The 17,609-nt window shown below is 35.8% G+C and overlaps 4 protein-coding genes across 9 annotated transcripts in view; 2 read left to right on the top strand and 2 right to left on the bottom strand.

Annotated features, from left to right (window-relative positions):
* Nucleotides 1–1,152: 1,152 nt before the first annotated feature.
* Nucleotides 1,153–2,733, bottom strand: LOC147872470 (dnaJ homolog subfamily C member 30, mitochondrial). Its single transcript, XM_087356499.1, has one exon. It carries the CDS (start codon nt 2,327–2,329, stop codon nt 1,655–1,657), a length of 675 nt encoding a protein of 224 aa, XP_087212625.1. The 5' UTR covers nt 2,330–2,733; the 3' UTR covers nt 1,153–1,654.
* A 60-nt stretch (nt 2,734–2,793) lies between these two features.
* On the top strand, nt 2,794–5,057 carry Sirt4 (NAD-dependent protein deacylase sirtuin-4). Of its 3 annotated transcripts, none has more exons than XM_022070026.2 (3): nt 2,794–2,916; nt 3,323–3,934; nt 4,417–5,057. In XM_022070026.2, exons 2-3 carry the CDS (start codon nt 3,332–3,334, stop codon nt 4,732–4,734), a joined length of 921 nt encoding a protein of 306 aa, XP_021925718.1. In that variant the 5' UTR covers nt 2,794–2,916; nt 3,323–3,331; the 3' UTR covers nt 4,735–5,057. The 3 variants fall into 3 exon arrangements, with proteins under 3 accessions (XP_021925718.1, XP_021925719.1, XP_021925720.1); XM_022070027.2 differs by lacking the exon at nt 2,794–2,916 and adding an exon at nt 2,925–3,040; XM_022070028.2 differs by lacking the exon at nt 2,794–2,916 and adding an exon at nt 2,945–3,007.
* A 238-nt stretch (nt 5,058–5,295) lies between these two features.
* Pp4-19C (protein phosphatase 19C) lies at nt 5,296–16,254 on the bottom strand. Of its 4 annotated transcripts, none has more exons than XM_087356497.1 (7): nt 16,155–16,254; nt 8,849–9,019; nt 8,436–8,588; nt 7,763–7,936; nt 6,690–6,816; nt 6,351–6,540; nt 5,296–5,959 (listed from the first exon to the last, which is right to left on the bottom strand). In XM_087356497.1, the coding sequence occupies exons 2-7, from the start codon at nt 8,996–8,998 to the stop codon at nt 5,830–5,832; spliced, it is 924 nt and encodes a 307-aa protein (XP_087212623.1). In that variant the 5' UTR covers nt 8,999–9,019; nt 16,155–16,254; the 3' UTR covers nt 5,296–5,829. The 4 variants fall into 4 exon arrangements, with proteins under 4 accessions (XP_087212623.1, XP_021925715.1, XP_021925716.1 ...); XM_022070023.2 differs by lacking the exon at nt 16,155–16,254 and adding an exon at nt 9,163–9,310; XM_022070024.2 differs by lacking the exon at nt 16,155–16,254 and adding an exon at nt 9,144–9,282.
* Flo2 (flotillin-2) overlaps nt 9,411–17,609 on the top strand; it is a 149,495-nt gene continuing 141,296 nt past the window's right edge. The window contains exon 1 of the mRNA XM_022070022.2: nt 9,411–9,782. Coding sequence (XP_021925714.2) covers nt 9,734–9,782 — 49 coding nt within the window. The 5' untranslated portion in view covers nt 9,411–9,733. The remainder of the gene's footprint in view (nt 9,783–17,609) is intronic.

Genomic DNA, 17,609 nt, shown 5'->3' on the forward strand with positions numbered 1-17,609 from the left:
GGCCGGTGGTAAGCCCCCGCCCTCGTTATGCGCACTAAACTCGTGCCTTTGATACAGAGCTCATTCGTTGCTCCTTCGTCCACGAGTATACTTCGAGAAGTGTCCAGTGAATTATTATCTATATCCAAATTTTAGAGATGGAATTCAAAAGTAAATTGCAAAAGCATACTTTAAAAAGTCAAACTCGCGAAGTTGTTAGCAATGTATTCGATATATGAAGGAAGAACCAAATTTGTGACAACAGACAAAAACCCACACCGCCCACCATGAAAGCTTGAATCGCCCACTAGTGGGCGGTAGGGACCAGGTTGACGACCCCTGCTCTACACCATGCCCGCCCAACCTGTATCTCGTGGGAAACCTGTTGCCCACAGAGACATTTGAAATAAGAAAACGTCTCTTAACCCTATCCCTGGTAACAGTGCCGTAGAACACTGAAGCAATTCCACACATTTCCTGGCAAACTATGAAAGAAAATGAACCACCAATTCCATATTCCCAAGTGACCCTATGATAAATCCTTATTGTTAATGGTGGTTCTTTGCCGGGATTAAATATCTTTGTCAATGAGTGCTGGCGTGTATTGTTACTGGGATGTTTTCTAGTTAACGACTTGCAGATATGCAGGCAGCTAAGTTAAAATCCATGCAATAATATTTTAAAAAGGTTATTAGCTTTTTATTTATGGAGACATACATTACTAATTCATTTTGTAAAAATGTACTACAAATAAACACCCTAGCGTAGGTAGTGAATTGCGTTTTTTACAAAATTTTCACATTATCAATATATTTATTGTATAGAAAAATATGCAGATAAAAGTATATATATCATTATACATATACAGTCCGCATTTTATGTATTGAATTTCATGTTGCCCACATATAGACCAAATATTGCTGAAATTGCCTGCACAACAAAAAAGGTTGGGCAGGCCTGCTCTACACTGTACCAAGCCAATTGACATACATTTTAAAAGAGCAAAAAAGAAAAATCATATACACAGATATCATTCAAGTCGATGTGTATTTGAATGATATCTGTATATATCATTTTATTTGTTATTAATTTAAACTTATAACAAAATTGTGTTGACTACTGTTATTTGTGCCTTCTGCTTTGATGTAGGAGATTTTATTAAAATTAAACCACTTTATTTTGTATGTATATATTTGTCAGACATTTCATCAGGGTTTCTCAAGCAGGTACACCAACATCACACACATATCTACTTATAAAGCAACTTAATAACTTAAATAGCATTGTGATGTATCTCATTCATATAGTGGAGTTAAACGTTATGTTCAATGACAATTTTATTCCTCCTGCAAGTTTTGTTTTGACTCCATGTAGAAATAATGTATCACCTTGATACTGGTATAATTAGTAGAATCATAATAACATACCTTCCAAACTTCAAATAATGTTTAAGTGCTCATTAGTGTAGCCAAGTAGAACATTTTCTTTCTATTTTGCCAGTATGCTTCATCACTTCTCACAATACTTCTAATTTCCAAACCCTTTTACAAATATTATTTTAGTGTACAAACATGAAGAATTGTCACATACTACATTTGATTTTTCATAAGCCTATCTTCTGTCATCTATTGATCTACAAGAAAAAGATAATTTTTAAAATTATAAATTATACTGCCTATTTTGCTGCTGATAAAGGTTTGGGTGGATGTGTGTTCCTATTCTCCACATTTTCATCCTTAACCACATCATAATTCACAATTTTAATATATGTAAATGTAAGAAAAATAATAGTAACAAATGTTCCAAGAACTGACATTTCAGTATAAAAAAGCTGTCTGTCAAGGATACGTCTTCTCACATCGCTTTCATGTCTAGCCTTTGCTGCTTCTCTTCGGGCAAACACCTTACCATAATGCATTCGAGTCCATTCATCGAAGTCGTAGATGGAAGTTTTCCCTGTAGGTGGTGGTGCTCTACTTCTGTGTTCACGAGACCTATAGAATCTTAATTCAGGATCATCTTGTGTGGTTTCCTCTGCATGTTGTGTGAATTGTGGACCAGCTGTATGTAAAATCCCTTTGTCATATAATTTTCTAAGTTTCAGATTTCCCAATACTTCATATGCATCTGAAATGGCTCTAAATTTCTGGGCAGCTTCATCACTGCCCTTGTTCTTGTCTGGGTGAAATTCCATGGACATCTTGTAGTATGCAGATTTAATGTCTGCTTGGGTAGCATGAGGTGAGAGACCAAGGGAATCATAATGGGACTTACTATAAGCAGCACTTACTGAAAAACATTTTATTAATCTAAACGGAGAAACACGAAAAATGTAATTGAGTGGCATCATGGTACTTGTTTGAAATTTCTAACTGCAGTCACAACAAAAATATTTGAAATGTGTCCCTTTTATTAACATTTTACTTTGCGATTGGCAACAATTATATACATATCTTTTAAATTGTAGATTGTATCACTGCAGGTGTAGAGGTGTAGAACAGCTGATCCCAATCATGGCCTACTTTAGCACGTTCGTAGAAGAAGAATAATCAATCACTGTTATTTAACTTTGAATAGCATGACAGTGGTTTGTGACTGCAAATACCCATGACTCCTGTCTATACCAAATACACAAGTTTATAAACTCAATCGGCAAAAAATCCTAATTGCATATAATCATAAACTTAAGCGCAAGGAATTACCGCAGATAAAGAAATGGCTCTGTAACTAACTATAATTCTTAAAGATTGTTCACTCTATATCTTCTTAAGAACTGTTGACCTAGTACATCGAAAATTTCCACAGATCACCTACTTAGCAGTTAAACCACTTCACAGACATGTTTACAATTGTGGGATTTGTATTCTTAGTCAGAGAAAGTATGAACGTAGCACAGATTTGTATGCGTCAAGACAATCACATTCATTGACAATTTAGGTATGAATTGGTTGCGAAGTGGAATGGTGTCTGGATATAGATTTAATATTATGTAGATGTATTTAATGAGGCTAATGAACATTGTAATGATGTAATTTTTTTAGGTTATGTTCCTTTCGATTGGGTTAGTTTGGCCGTTGTGCGTCCACCCTTGAATAATGACATTAAATAACCTATGGAGTAATGATAGTCGGTTAAAAATTCTCACCGATGCAAAGTTCTTGTGGAGTTTCTCCTAATTACACATCATTCATAGATTCCGGATGCAAAACTCATTTTCAGGAGACTCCAAAAACCATAGTAGTGATAATATTATGCTGTTAGAAATAAGCTTGAGAGTTGGTTGTTGGTATAGAATATTACAGGTTACTAACAGGCTTTTGTATGTTCCTTCGTTTTTTTGCAGCATAGTAAAATGTGTGGGCTGATACAGTATAGAGCAGTCTCAGCAGCAAACAAATATTACAATAGTCCATTATCATTTGTGCCAAAGCATAGTCCAGCTCAAAATGATGACATTGATAAAATAAGTACATTTATTAACTCTGCAAACAAACTATTAGTTCTTACTGGTGCTGGAATATCTACAGAAAGTGGGATACCGGATTATCGTTCAGAAGGTGTTGGTCTCTATGCCCGTAGCAGTCGAAGACCAATTCAGTACCAAGATTTTATAAAAAAAGAATTTGTTCGAAAACGTTACTGGGCACGCAATTTTGTTGGATGGCCCAGATTTTCTTCATTCCTTCCTAATTCTGTTCATTTTATGATAAAAGATTTGGAGATAAAACATGGAAAGGTATGTTGTGTTGTTACTCAGAATGTTGATAAGCTGCACACTAAAGCAGGAAGTAGACATGTTATAGAACTTCATGGTTCAGCATTTAAAGTAATGTGTTCAGATTGTAACAACACAATGGATAGACACCATTTCCAGACTATTCTTGAAGAAATGAATTGTCATATGAAAGGGACAAGTATGATGATTAGACCAGATGGAGATGTTGATATATCTCAGGTAGTTAATAATTTGATTTCTTCAGTTGTTATACTTTGCTGTTTTAACAATAAGTAGTATATGATGAACTAGGAATCTTTGTGCCATATATAGCCCATCAGCCCTTCATGATTATGCAGTATGGATTCAGAATAGTGGAAGCCTTTCAATTTCAGGAAACTGCATTGTCACCATTCTGATCTCTTATTTGATGATACATAATTTTGTGTACTTGACATTATTGTCAGTAAAATATGTGGAAGTTGAGCTTGAGATAAATAGCGTAGGAGACATTTGCCTTTGAACTGTTAAGTTTTGTTTTAGCCCTTATTGGCACATATTTGTGATTGCTCCTGGTATCTGAACATTTGCTATGCATATGCCATATTATTCAAAGTATATGGCACATACCCTGGCTATTTAATACTGTATTATCAGAAATTTGTTTGAAAGTCTCTGAATCAAGGAAGTGTGTTACATTAATGGCTTAATGTTTTTTAAAGGATGAAGAACAACGATTTCTGGTGCCCAGCTGCAGCCAATGTGGGGGAGTTCTGAAACCTGATATTGTTTTCTTTGGTGATAATGTTCCTCAGGAAAGAGTTGAAGCAGTGAAACATGAAATAGAAAATTGTGATTCATTGCTGGTGCTTGGTACTTCATTAACTGTATTTTCTAGTTATAGAATATTACTCCAGGTATCTGAGAATAAGAAACAAATAGCAATTGTGAACATTGGACCAACAAGAGGTGATAAATATGCTCATATCAAAGTTGATACTAAATGTGGAGATATTATTCCTAAGCTGCTTGTACATTAATCGGAACTGTTAAGATTAATATAAAATAGGATATTTAAAGTTAGGTAGGCATTAGTAATTTTTTAAGCTAGAATTTCAGGGATGAGGCAGTGTAGAAGACCTAGGTACAGATGGAAGATTAGTATTGAATCTGCTCTTTGAGAAACAAAGTTTAAAGATGTAAAGTGGATTAAATTGCTCTCTTACAGAGAAAGTGTGAAAAATGATTGTTCTCATATTACATATATATTATGACTGAAACATTCTCATTCACAGTCATTACACCTAGGTTTTTCTATAATCATGCTATAATGTTAAAATAAATTGCTAGCCATATTAAATAAGATGTGCATTTTGAGTTCCTATAGAATCCTGTTTCTGGCCTGTCATAAAAAGTATGCACTGTTGTTATATTGGAAAAATACCATTCACTGGCATGTGTTAAACTACAGTAAAAGAACATTGTGTGGGGAAGAGGAGAATTATAATTGCCAACACAAAATTATTCCTAATACAATATTTAAATCAGCACTTGGATCAAACTGAAAGCCATAACAACATACACACACACTGACACTTGAGTTTCATGAATGTAAAGAAAACAATAAGTTTATTAAGGTCTTTTAAACTGCCTTTGAAGATAATGTAAAAGTGAATACAATTCTTAATCCTTTAAAGCACAAAACACTGTAAGAAGACAACATGAACAACACCAGTGTCATAAAAGTTTATGAAAATGAAACACCTCTTCTTTTATTTTATGCCAACTTCATTTTTTCCCTATTCAACACATACTCATTCACTCACAAATACTTGCAATTTTACTATATGGCATTGCAAGTTCCAGTCTTTTCATTTGCAACACACTAATTCTCACACACAAATGAAATATGAAGATGCTGAATGACCTGATGAACATAATGAGGACAGGATGAGAACAGTACTTCTCACCTGTTAAAGTTGTCATTAAATGTACACACAACTATAAAAGTCTTTCTTAATTTCACCACAACTGCACTGACCCTGACTGAAATAATAAAAACCAGTGGTGGTCAACCATTTTATGTAAAATTTACAATTTCTTCGTACAGTGATCCTGGCATTCCCTTGGGATCCTCAAAGAAAATAATCTGCCTGGGGCTTCTTTGATGGAATCCCCCTGCTCTCTTGAGGTGCTGCTTCAAAGATGGTGAAATCTCTTTGTAGATGTTCGTTTAATTCCAAAATAGCTGCTACATTACCACATCTAGGAACAAATGTAATTTCTCAGTAATAAGTCATTTTGAGAAAAATCAAAATTATGACAATATATATTTTATACCCAGATTACTAAAACTTAATGTATGAAGTGAAGAAGACATTTAAAGGGAACCATGTATTTTACATCTTATATATAATCAGAAATTTTCTAGGAAAGAAGTTGACACGAGATTGCATTTATTCACTGAGATACCTCAGTTCATAACACTACAGTAAACAAAATTAAATTATATTTTCTGCAAAGCAACCTTGAATGTGAGATAACAAAATCAACTATAAAACTCACTGTGTCAACATTTAAACAGAGTTTCATGTTTTATTATATTAAACAAGCCTCTGATCTTTGAATGTCAAATGTTTCAAGTGTACATAAATACCTGTAGCAATAGTTTGGTGCTGACCAAACTGTTAATACAGTTTCATTAAAATGCCATTTGTAACCTTCCATTACAAGTTGATGAGCTCTGCAAATCATGTCAATGTCATTAGCTGCATTGAACTGTGCAACAACATCAGAGCCAAACAAATATCCAGCACCTCGAGGACTCACACCCCAACCTTGAGTATCTGTACAAAACAAAAACATCCTGAACATTACAGTAATATAAACAAATTCACTCTGTAATGTAGAAGTGAAGAATGAGATAACTACATATATGAACACACATGGGCATTAACAGATTATTAAAATTAAGAAATTAAGTTGAGATTATTACCTTCAGGATCTGACCATAGTAAGTCACACATTGGACCATCATGAGGAACTTCCTGTTTTCTATCTATCGTACGAATTTGGTCAAGTGTTTGTATTGAAGGAGACAGACCACCATGGACACAAAAAATCTGAAAAGAATTATTTAAATAGAACTTATATCAAATCTAAAAGTTTGTGACGATGGTGAGTCATTTGAATAAAAATTTCCTTGGATATTTTCCATCGTCTAAGAAATAAAATAGAAGAACGACGTTTCGGAGATGGGGCTCTATCTCCGTCTTCAGGTACCTATTCAGTTGGGCCCAATAGATAGGGATTAGAATTAATGGTTGATCCTTGTTCCAAAAGTCAGAAAGAACTATGCCATTAACATCCCAAAATGCAGCGAACATCACCTTAACAGATGAGGCTTGAGTTTTAAATATTTTCAGTTGTGGTGACTCCTTGTGCCAATATTCCACTGACTGCTGTTTGTTCTCAGGATGGTAACGGTTCACTCATGTTTCATTTCCAGTGATAATCCAATACAAGAATCCATTACCTTCATTTTCAAAATACTGCAGAAGTTTTTGAGAAATGTCTACTCTCTTAGCTTTCATCTCGTCAGTCAGCAAGCGAGGTACCCACCTGGCACACTTTTTGGTAAGCAAGAATACTGATAATGTGCCCTTCTCACTGTTTATAAATGCCTAATGCTTCCACAATTTCCTTTTGTTCAATGTGACGGTTTTCATGAATCAGTTCATCAACATGATCCTGATGTGATTTGTTAGTTGCTGTTAAAGGCCTTCCACTTTGTGGTTGATCATTCAAAACTGCTTTTCCACATCCTTCTTTTTTGCATGTTTTGGCCCAATTTCTAACTGTACTTATATCAAGAAGTATATCACCATAAATAACTTGCATTTGTCAATTTATTTACATTTTATTAAAACATGTCAACTATTCATTCAGGTTTCTCAGCATAGAAATATGACTGAAATCCAACCAATATCTCTCAATAGGAATGACATGCCTGCAGTGTGTACTACAAATTACTAAATAGGTCTGACACACTGTAAATATTTTTCTTACCTTTCCATCGATTATGGCGGACAAACTAAGATAATCAAATATTTCAGTACAGTACCGCCACACAGTGATACTTCCATACTTCCTGAGGCATTCATCATAAAATCCATATACTTGTGTGATTTGTCGGGATTCATGATTACCACGTATGAGTGTAATACGATCTGGATACCTCACCTATAATTACACAAATTTTAGTGTTAAGACACACTGCCATGGTTATGCAACCTGTAAGAATTCCAAAACATAATCTTTCATATTTTAAACATGTCACTCAATATACTGACCTAAGTGCTCTGGCAAGTCAGTTTTGAAGAATGTTCACTTTGATACAATATGTCACTATTGCAATTTCTGTGAAATGTTAATACTCTAAATTAACTAAAAAACTGTATAATTTAAGTTAAGCCATCAAATAGGCTAGGACAGAATATATTTCTGATATTTTTCACCAAACAAATACAGTTTGCCTTTGAATATTTCCACTTTTATGAGTTTCTATTCCATAAATAATGAAAGCTACTTAAAAACACATGAATAAGATAGTTCACATTTTTAAAAATAAAGCTGTATTTATTTACAAATGATAAAAATAAAATGGTATCTGAACCAGTATCTCAAACATAGTTTGCAGAATCCTGAGTTCTTCTGGTATTTGATAACTGTTCAAAATTACCTTCAATGCTAGTAGGAGAAGAAACGTTTCAACACTGTAGAATCCCCGGTCTACAAAGTCTCCCATAAATAAGTAATTTGTTTCAGGAACGTCACCTCCCACTTTGAACAATTCCTTCAAATCATAAAACTGTCCATGTATATCTCCACACACCTATTATACGAAAAAAATTACATCTTTTAAAAAATGAAGTAATAATTAAAATTCAATTTAATTCAGTTGATTCCTCTTACATACACAGCTGTGTAACCAATGCAACTGAATTAACTTTGCTCCCATTAAGTCATTGATCAAGTAGTTCTTCATATATTTCATATTTTGGATGGTGTAGTATTTTATTGTTCTTTTTACAGATGTGAATTCCACTGCAGCTGAGGCGACTGCACTAACCGTTTATTCAGTGTCATACTTACTGTAACTGGAGAGTCAACCCTTTGAACGTTGCTCTCTTCTACTAATATCTCTCGAGCTTTGGCACATAACGCTTTGACTTCCGATTCATTAATAATTTCACATTTCTTTAGTTGCTCAATTTGACGGTCGAGATCACTTGCTTCAGACATATTTAAAGGAACTGTATATACCTGCAAATAGCAAAAATGACGATATTTTAAACCAGCATTTTAAGCACTTAAGACAAAATTCCAGTAATAAAATACACACAATACTACAATAAACTTGAAACATATATTTAGTTCAATATGCTACTTTATCACATGCCGCATACGTCTCTATAAGATTCGAAGACGTCAAGTAAAATTGATTCCTTTTAATTACTATTCTTTCAGAAACCTTGGTCCACCATTAATTTCCCAAGATTCCATACTACATACATCTTTAACATTATTGGTTGCTACATGTGAGTGCTTTTAAATCGTTGGCCAATGGAAATGCATGGGACGTTTTCCATTAGACACGATAGAATTACCCAGGTCCTCCTGTTAAAAGTGATGTTTATATGTGTCACGATTACATTTGCTATAAATAACACAATTTAGAATATTTACTATCACATTTACAACCATATTTATACAGTGGAGGACTTGAAAGTTGTACACTCTCAATATTGCTATAGAAACAAATCATGCTTTTAGTTTTGCAAAGAAGCGGCAGTCTATCGATTGTGCCTAGGCAAAGCATGATGGGACAGCATCACAACGACAGGAACTAGTAGGAACTTGTCAGGGCTATTAGTTTGGCTAATTTTAGGATGATGTGTTGATATTATTTAAACGTTGTGGTGATTAGTGGGCTTTTAGTTATTGTGTGTGAATACTGTGGCTTAGATTACATCAGCAATGGGAAATATATACACCGTTGGACCGAACGAGGCGCTCATAGTATCAGGTAGGCGTAACTTCACGTTGTTTTTCAATCACAATGTTTACAAAGGCAGCATATAAATCGTTAATTTCTTTTCGACGTAATAAGCTGAAAGTGAAGTTACAAATATTGTTTGTTACATGAATTCACATGTAATTATTGTTATTTTATGCTTGATAGTTTTTGTATGCATTTAGTGAGATAAAGTTGTTAACAGATAGATGCTGCACAGCAAGGAGACAAACCCACATGGTCCTTATTTTGCTATCTCAGTTTGAAGTTACATCACATTAAACCTAGTATAATAATGCATCACAGATTACAGTATTTGTAATTTGGTGATAGAAATTTTGGCAAAGAAATTGTATGAAGGATTACAAAGAAAATTGTATGTCTAAGCTCATAGATTTTTGCCACCACAGCTAGTTACTAAGGTACATAATTTATGTTACAAATCTGTTCTTAGATTTAAATGAGATGAAATTAATCGCTTTGAAGAGTTTTTCTTGAGATATATTTCGAATATGGTTATGCAGTTTCATTAGATAACATTTCAACTTTCCTGCTTTGGATATCAAATGGTAAGAGAACTGCCTACCTGTTAGGAGAGTACTAAAATTTATTCTAAAGAAGTGATTTATTTGGATATGGACTGGATTCATGTAGTTCCAAATAGGATCCAGCAGTGAGCTCTTGTGAACATGGGAATTTCTTGACTAGTGGAATGTCTATTACCTTCTGAAGAAGGGCTCTGCTGCATGTAGTTAGTTGTTTTCACAAGAAATATTTGAATAATTGGTATTAAATGTAATTTTATTTGTTCTAATATTTTCAAGTCCCACGCTGTAGCTGTGTGGTCTGAGGCATCATGCTTTGGACCAGTGATACAGAATGCGCGCTGGTTCGAGTCTCTGGGAAAGAAATTTCTCATGAGATTTTCGACCGGTGCCAACCCAGCATCGTGAGGAAATTGGGGAGCTACAATGGGTAGCATAATCCGGTTAATGGCTGGGGGTTCGTCGTGCTGACCACACGTCACCCTAAATCTGATTGGATGATCATTCACCTCTGCTTAGGCATGTGAACGTGATGCCAGCAGCCAGCTAATCGGCTTTGGCTCTCAGAGGGCTGTTATGCCACAGATTATTATTTTTTATTATTATTAATATTTTCAATGAAAAAACATTGCATTTTCTTGCTTTCACTGGCTGTGATTGGATACATTTTCCCTTGAAGAAAGCAAACAGCCTCTTATCTGAGTACATGAAGCCCCACCTGTGCTTATATTTCCTTGGCTTCAGAGTATGGCATAACCAGATTTCTCATGTTACTCTCCCTATTTTTTTGAAAAGAACACACATGTTCTGTTTTTATGAACTGTTTATGTTTAACTCAGGTAAATGTTATTGTTTGTCATTTATGTCTGAGTGCTGACATTCATTACTATGTGTGACCCTTTTACAGATGCCTGCTGCATTGTTCTTTGCCGGAATAACTTTTAATGTACCAAGAAATCCTTGACGAGTGTTCTTAGCTGTAAATGTTATTTTAGACCGACTACTACCAATTGTTTAGAAAATTCATGTACTGAATTATGCATTTCTTTAAGTGCATAATATGAATGCACAATATAGAATCGGTTGCTATATCTGTTTTTTTACATGTTTTGTCTGTGAAACGTCTGGGTGGGTTTTGTTCAAATTTGGTTTGGTTCTACACTATTGTTATTGTTTTGATGGGGTGAGACTGTCTCTGTAGAACTGAGGCTGATAACAGGTTCATATTCAATTGCCCAGATGGTACATGAGTGAGTATGGAATGATATTGCCAGGGGAAAATGAAAGCACTCGGAAAGAAACCTGACCCAGTGCCAATCATCTCATCTGGAGTGCCCTGAGAGCAGACCTGGGCCTGTGCAGTGAAAAAACTGACAGATGACTGCATGTACTGATGCATGGCTAGGATCTTCAGAATTATTTATCATTTGAATTTAATTTTGGTTTATGCTGGTGAAATATTTTTGGATATGGCAAATATTTAATGAAGTGCAAAGAGAAATTATTTTGATGCTGTATAATGTGGTAAATTTTGTAACAATATAACCTCTTGGGAATATTATTCTTAATTTATTTTTCTTTCTGTTCTTTAATAAAATACACAGTTAACCAGTAATTAAGTTAATGTGATTTAATACATATATAATTGTAATTACAACCTACTCCTAATGTAATCAACAAAATGGAGAATATAGAAGAAAATGGAAAGAACATGTGGAACGAATGTCTGAAGACAGACTTCCTAAAGCTGCGCTCAGCTACAAACCTAGCGGGAAAAGAGATCGAGGTCAGCCAAGAAGAAAATGGGAAGATCAATTTGAAGCCAGAACAGGCATTAGTGCCTAATCCCTGATGATAATTCTAATTCAAGATTTAAATATGCCACAAATTTTGGTAGGATATGAAGTGAAGCTGGCCTGTTTCAGAGAAACATACCTGGCAATATTAAGATATTTAGTTGAGTGCAATAAAATATTTGGTGATATGGAAAAGAAAACAGTTATTGTTTCAGTTAAAGATTTTTGTCAACAGTGGATATATATGGAGGCCAGTGAGATATTTAAAATAACAAAGAAGACATTTGGAAAATATATGTACCCCAGTTGGAGTACATCTTTCCACTTTTGTTTTACAAAAACTGGTTTGATTTGACGCATTCCTTATGAAGTGCAGCTTTTTTGTATATGCCTTTGATGTTTGATGTAAGACCACATCGTGTTGTGGAAGTCAATGAATATGAGGGCTTGGTGCAGTGACAGAATTGTTGTAGCGGAGGATACGTGTTGTGGATAAAAGGAAGTGTTGGAATTAGATAAAGCAGGATGGATGCCTGGTTAGGCATAAGCCTCTTGTGCTTACGTTTTTATATATTTTGTATACACACTTGCAGTTCAGACGTTTTGGTTTTGAGAAGGCTCTTTGTCCTAATGTACCATTGCGATTTTAGGAATTCTCGTCTTACATCATCACATGGATAGAAAGTCTTCATTAACCAGTTCATGTTCTATACCTTCATGTTACATTCCGTTGTATGAATTGCCTGCTGTATAAAGTCGCAGTTGAGTTTCCATCCCTGAAAGTTATTGACTTTTTTACTGAGAGAAGACAAACGAACTAATACCGTCATATCAGTATTGCAGTTGTTGTGTCTGGGCTATGCGTCCATGAATTACTTTGGCATGGTGTTAAGACCAGACCAAAAGCGAAATATTGTGTTTTTCGCCCGTGGTATGTAGAACTATGGTCTTTCATATCTAAAATCTTCAGTATTTGTAATGCAATGAAAGTACGCGTCTTTTGCCACAAGAAGCCCTCCCCATCCCTGATGAGCACAGTATATGATCATAGGAGAGGCTTTTAACCATTCTGATTGTGAGATCCAGTTTTCTGGAGTATGCGACTGAAAATAATTGCCAATCGAGCTGCGTGCTGGTTACAAATTCCGTGAGAATTACGTATGTTCATTGTAACTAACGAATTTCATGGAGAGACTTTCTTGAGAAGCCGGTCAAGAAATCTCCCACCTTTTACGGAACCCGATGATTCTTTACGATGTTTGCAAAGACCCGTTAAGAAAAACCTATCGTGAACCAATTGATTGTAGTTCACACACTTTTTTTTAGATCTGTCTTAATATCGCATATGGCGTCTTCCGTAGGGTTTTCTGACTGAAATGTTGCGCACATTTCTTATCTGTTCCACAAGTGTTTGTACGTCTCGTCGTTTAGTCCGTTATTTGATCACTAATGAAATAAAATCTGGCGAAGTGTGCAACTAGTGAAGTTTCTCAATAAGCAGTTTTCGTCTTTCTGAGTTTGCCACTGTTCTACAAGTAAGAAATGCAGTTTAAATTGATTTTTCAGACATAATATTACAGTCACGGTTTACCTCAGTCCCTCCTTGAGATTATTGGATTAGTGCCTTAAAATGGGCTGCAATCATTTCCTTTCGCATTCTTCTAATTCATCGTTCACACAGTCATCCTACCTTCACATGCTACACAGCCTATCCAATTGAGAAAGCTTTATTAAATAAATCAAGAACTAATCAATGAAAAATAATAATGGTTACTGTTTTGACTAAGTTGTGAATTGCACGTTGTTTTGCGGGTATTTTATATCTGATGTTTATTATTTATATTTTGTAATGTGCGTTGAGTGTTGCTTGACTCGTTTATGCCAGGAGACTGGCTATCCTGACATTTTTTGTGGTTTTCTTTACTCCTTCCAAGTAAATCCCGTGGTAGTAGCCTTTATAGACCACGTGTCTTCGGAATAAAAGTAGCCTATTGAGCTAACCTGCGTAATAATTGAAAATATTGCATGTCTGTGTTGTAACGCCGTGTGGATCTATAGGTGGATACCGTTTCGGAGGAATATACTGCCTCCATATTCAATGCTCAACGTTGGTATCTGCCCAAAAGTCCACTCGGCGTTTTCTTCCTGGAAGATCAACATTGACATTTTCACCAGTGTGAGAACCACAAATCTCGTATGAATGAGTATACTGAATTCCTATTTTAGCCTGTAGACTGCTGTTTAGACTTTCCGCATGACAGTCATGGTGGAGAAGATGCCGCACTGACACGGCGAACTACTTTTGCTATTACATTAGACGTTCTGGATTTCTTCCATTGTGGTGATGCTATGCTGAGGACGATGAAGAGATAATTTTTTCTATAGTTAAATCTAGATGAAAAGGATTAGAATTTTAAAGCGAGGTCTTGTTCGTAACGCAACATGAATCAGATGATAGTACTTCAGCGGTTGCCTCCGTCCACCTTGGTGCCCTCGGAAGGGTGTTTGGGTGTCCGGTTGGTTCTCTTGTGAGAGAGAACGTGGGAAAGCGGCGTTTCTGAATACATCGTGATGTGAGAACACAAGGTACAGAATTATATATAATTTAATAGTTTCGGTTCTTGCTTGTTCCTCATCCTTGCATAGGTTGTCGTGTATGATCCAAAACGACTGACTCTCGGCCGTGGGTCGGTAACGTGAGTAGTAGGACCTGTAGCCAAGACAGTCGTCGAGTGATCAGAAGAAAAACCTGTTTATTGGTGAAGTACGCGTTTATTTTGTGATTTAGGCTGTTTTGTGTCTGCTCAGATGCAGTGGAAATGAAATGTCCGCATTTCATGCTTTTATTTTTGAGCTGTTTAGTGGAGTTCACGTCTCCTCCCCTGTTTCTGTTACCGCTGTTCGATGTCATGAACTACGAAAGCGAGTTTGTATAACTGTAGTGTTAGTCCGTCTGTCTTCAGCAGATATCTGGATCAATATTTAGAACTCTCCCTAACCGTATATAAATATACACGCACGCACACACAAAACACTAGGTGAAAAGGGCGAGCGAGCGATATAGATTCCTCCACACTATTTCACAAAGTTTTCAGTTGCATGCACTGCTCTGATATATTCGTTACCATGTACGGTAAATGATTTTATTTGCTTCGTAGAAGACAGTTAAACTAAACACACCAAAGCATTTTCTTTGCTATATCTTTTGAAGTATTCTTACTCAGAAATTCATAATTATAACCTACTTAATCGGCTTTTTTATTATCCTAATTTTATTAGTGTGTTAACGTCTGTTATTAATATCGTTGGCGAATTTTATGTTACTAGAGCAGAGCGCTCCTTTAGGAGCTCCTCGGGGGGGGGGGGGGGGGTTGGTCAAGTGTTTAAAACGGACCCCCCCCCCCCGAAGGGGGGTTAGTTTAGTGTCTCATTCAAGTGTTTTAACCCTTGAGTAAGAAACCAAACATTTCTTAAATAGTTTTATGTCGCTGTTCGGAGGCGATGTGCTTCTTCTGGGGCAGTGATCATGCGACTGGCTTTTCATTATTTGTTAAATAGGTCTGATGTTGTAGTTCTTTACGTCGCTGTTCAGAGGCCAACTGTTCTTGTTCAGACAACTTTTTACGTCCAGCCCCACCCTTGCAAATCTTCGTCTTAAAATCGATCATAAAGTCAGTTTTCATAATACTTTCTTAATCGTAATATATCGAATGAGTATCAGCTTACCTTATTGGAGTTGGTACTTCAAATACTTGATAACGTCTTCTTTCACTTTTCTGGTGTTTTAGGCCAACTGTCAGTCAATTTTTAAGAATGCGACGTGCTGCTTCTGGAGCTGAGATCATGCGACTGGCTTTTCATTATTTGTTAAATAGGTCTGATGTTGTAGTTCTTTACGTCGCTGTTCAGAGGCCAGCTGTTCTTGTTCAGACAACTTTTTACGTCCAGCCCCACCCTTGCAAATCTTCGTCTTAAAATCGATCATAAAGACAGTTTTCATAATACTTTCTTAATCGTAATATATCGAATGAGTATCAGCTTACCTTATTGGAGTTTGTACTTCAAATACTTGATAACGTATTCTTTCACTTTCCTGGTGTTTTAGGCCAACTGTCAGTCAATTTTTAAGAATACGATGTGCTGCTTCTGGAGCTGAGATCATGCGACTGGCTTGATAGTTTTTGTTGTGAAACAAATATAAGTTGACATTGTTGATGACGTCATTTTTTGACGACAATGAGGATTCACAAATTTTTATAGTATACTCGGCATTGTTGTGTCGGCATTGTTGTGTTCCACAACAATGCCGAGTATAAACAAATATAAGTTGACATTGTTGATGACGTCATTTTTTGACGAGGAATCACAAATTTTTCTAGTAGATATATTTCGCATATGTATAGCGCTTTTCTGAGTCTTTGAAATTATCTTTAGATGCAGTCATACCTAACACCGTATTCATTTAGGATCCATTTGAATGTTATTCTCCCGTCTACGTCTACTCCTCGAAATGAAACCAGTTTTGCAAATCATATGTACGAAGATGTGGATACTTGTGTTGTTAAACTTGAAGAATCGTGTCATCGACTGTAGAACTGTACATAAATAATGCAATAAGCCTAAGTGAAATTTTAGTGCCGGATCTTGAATTTGGTCCTTTTAGGTAAGCTGTCGACAATCTATTTATTTAGACCATTGAACTGAGAGAACAGTGATGTAGTTGATGTTACGCAAAAACACAAAGGACAGGCGTGAATTAAGTAACCAGTGAACTCAACAAGCGATGTGTACGCTTGTCTTTTGTGTGCTTATATCCGCACTGTTGTGCTCCCGTCTTTCTGTGTAGTGTTTGGTTGTCGCAAATGTGAATTTATGGCGGTGAAGTGTGTGTCCATTGTTTTAAGTATTGTCGCCTGCAGTAAGAACCTGCAGGTAGGATAATGGGATCGCTAGAGGACACACACATGAGTGTTGATGCCACAGTTATGCATACCGGTTGCTAACAAACATTATGAGATGCTTCACAATTATGGAAATGCGTCTTGGAGTACTGTCTTCCTTTGTAACCACGCGAAGTTCTTGGAACAACAGTGGTCTAACCAATCTATTATAACCTAGATACAGGAAATAAAGTCAGTTAAACATGGTTTCGCAGATTCCACTTTATAAGATTATGAAAGATACAAATTACGTGTGGTTTAGTGTGCCTTTTTATAAAAGTAGACGGTGAGATCGAGATGAGCCTACACGTTTTATGTTATTGCAGATTTTTTGTTCTTGTAGATTAGCCCGCTGTTTATTTCTACGTCTGATACTTCAAAATAAGGCAAATTTCTATATGCTTAACAAATTGAGTCCAATTTTGGCATAGATCTGGTCTTCTTTGAAGCAACCATCCACATGTCTTCCCTAGCAGCGTTCGATTTGTTACAGTAGAAGGGAGAAATATTTAGTTGAAGAGGAGGATGTTACCACGGTTTGGTTTTATTAATTTCAGA

This window comes from Zootermopsis nevadensis, unplaced genomic scaffold (assembly GCF_977971745.1).
Source record: "Zootermopsis nevadensis isolate Lab colony 2312 unplaced genomic scaffold, Znev_1.0 Znev_ptg000027l, whole genome shotgun sequence".
NCBI classification, from domain to species: Eukaryota; Metazoa; Arthropoda; class Insecta; order Blattodea; family Termopsidae; genus Zootermopsis; species Zootermopsis nevadensis.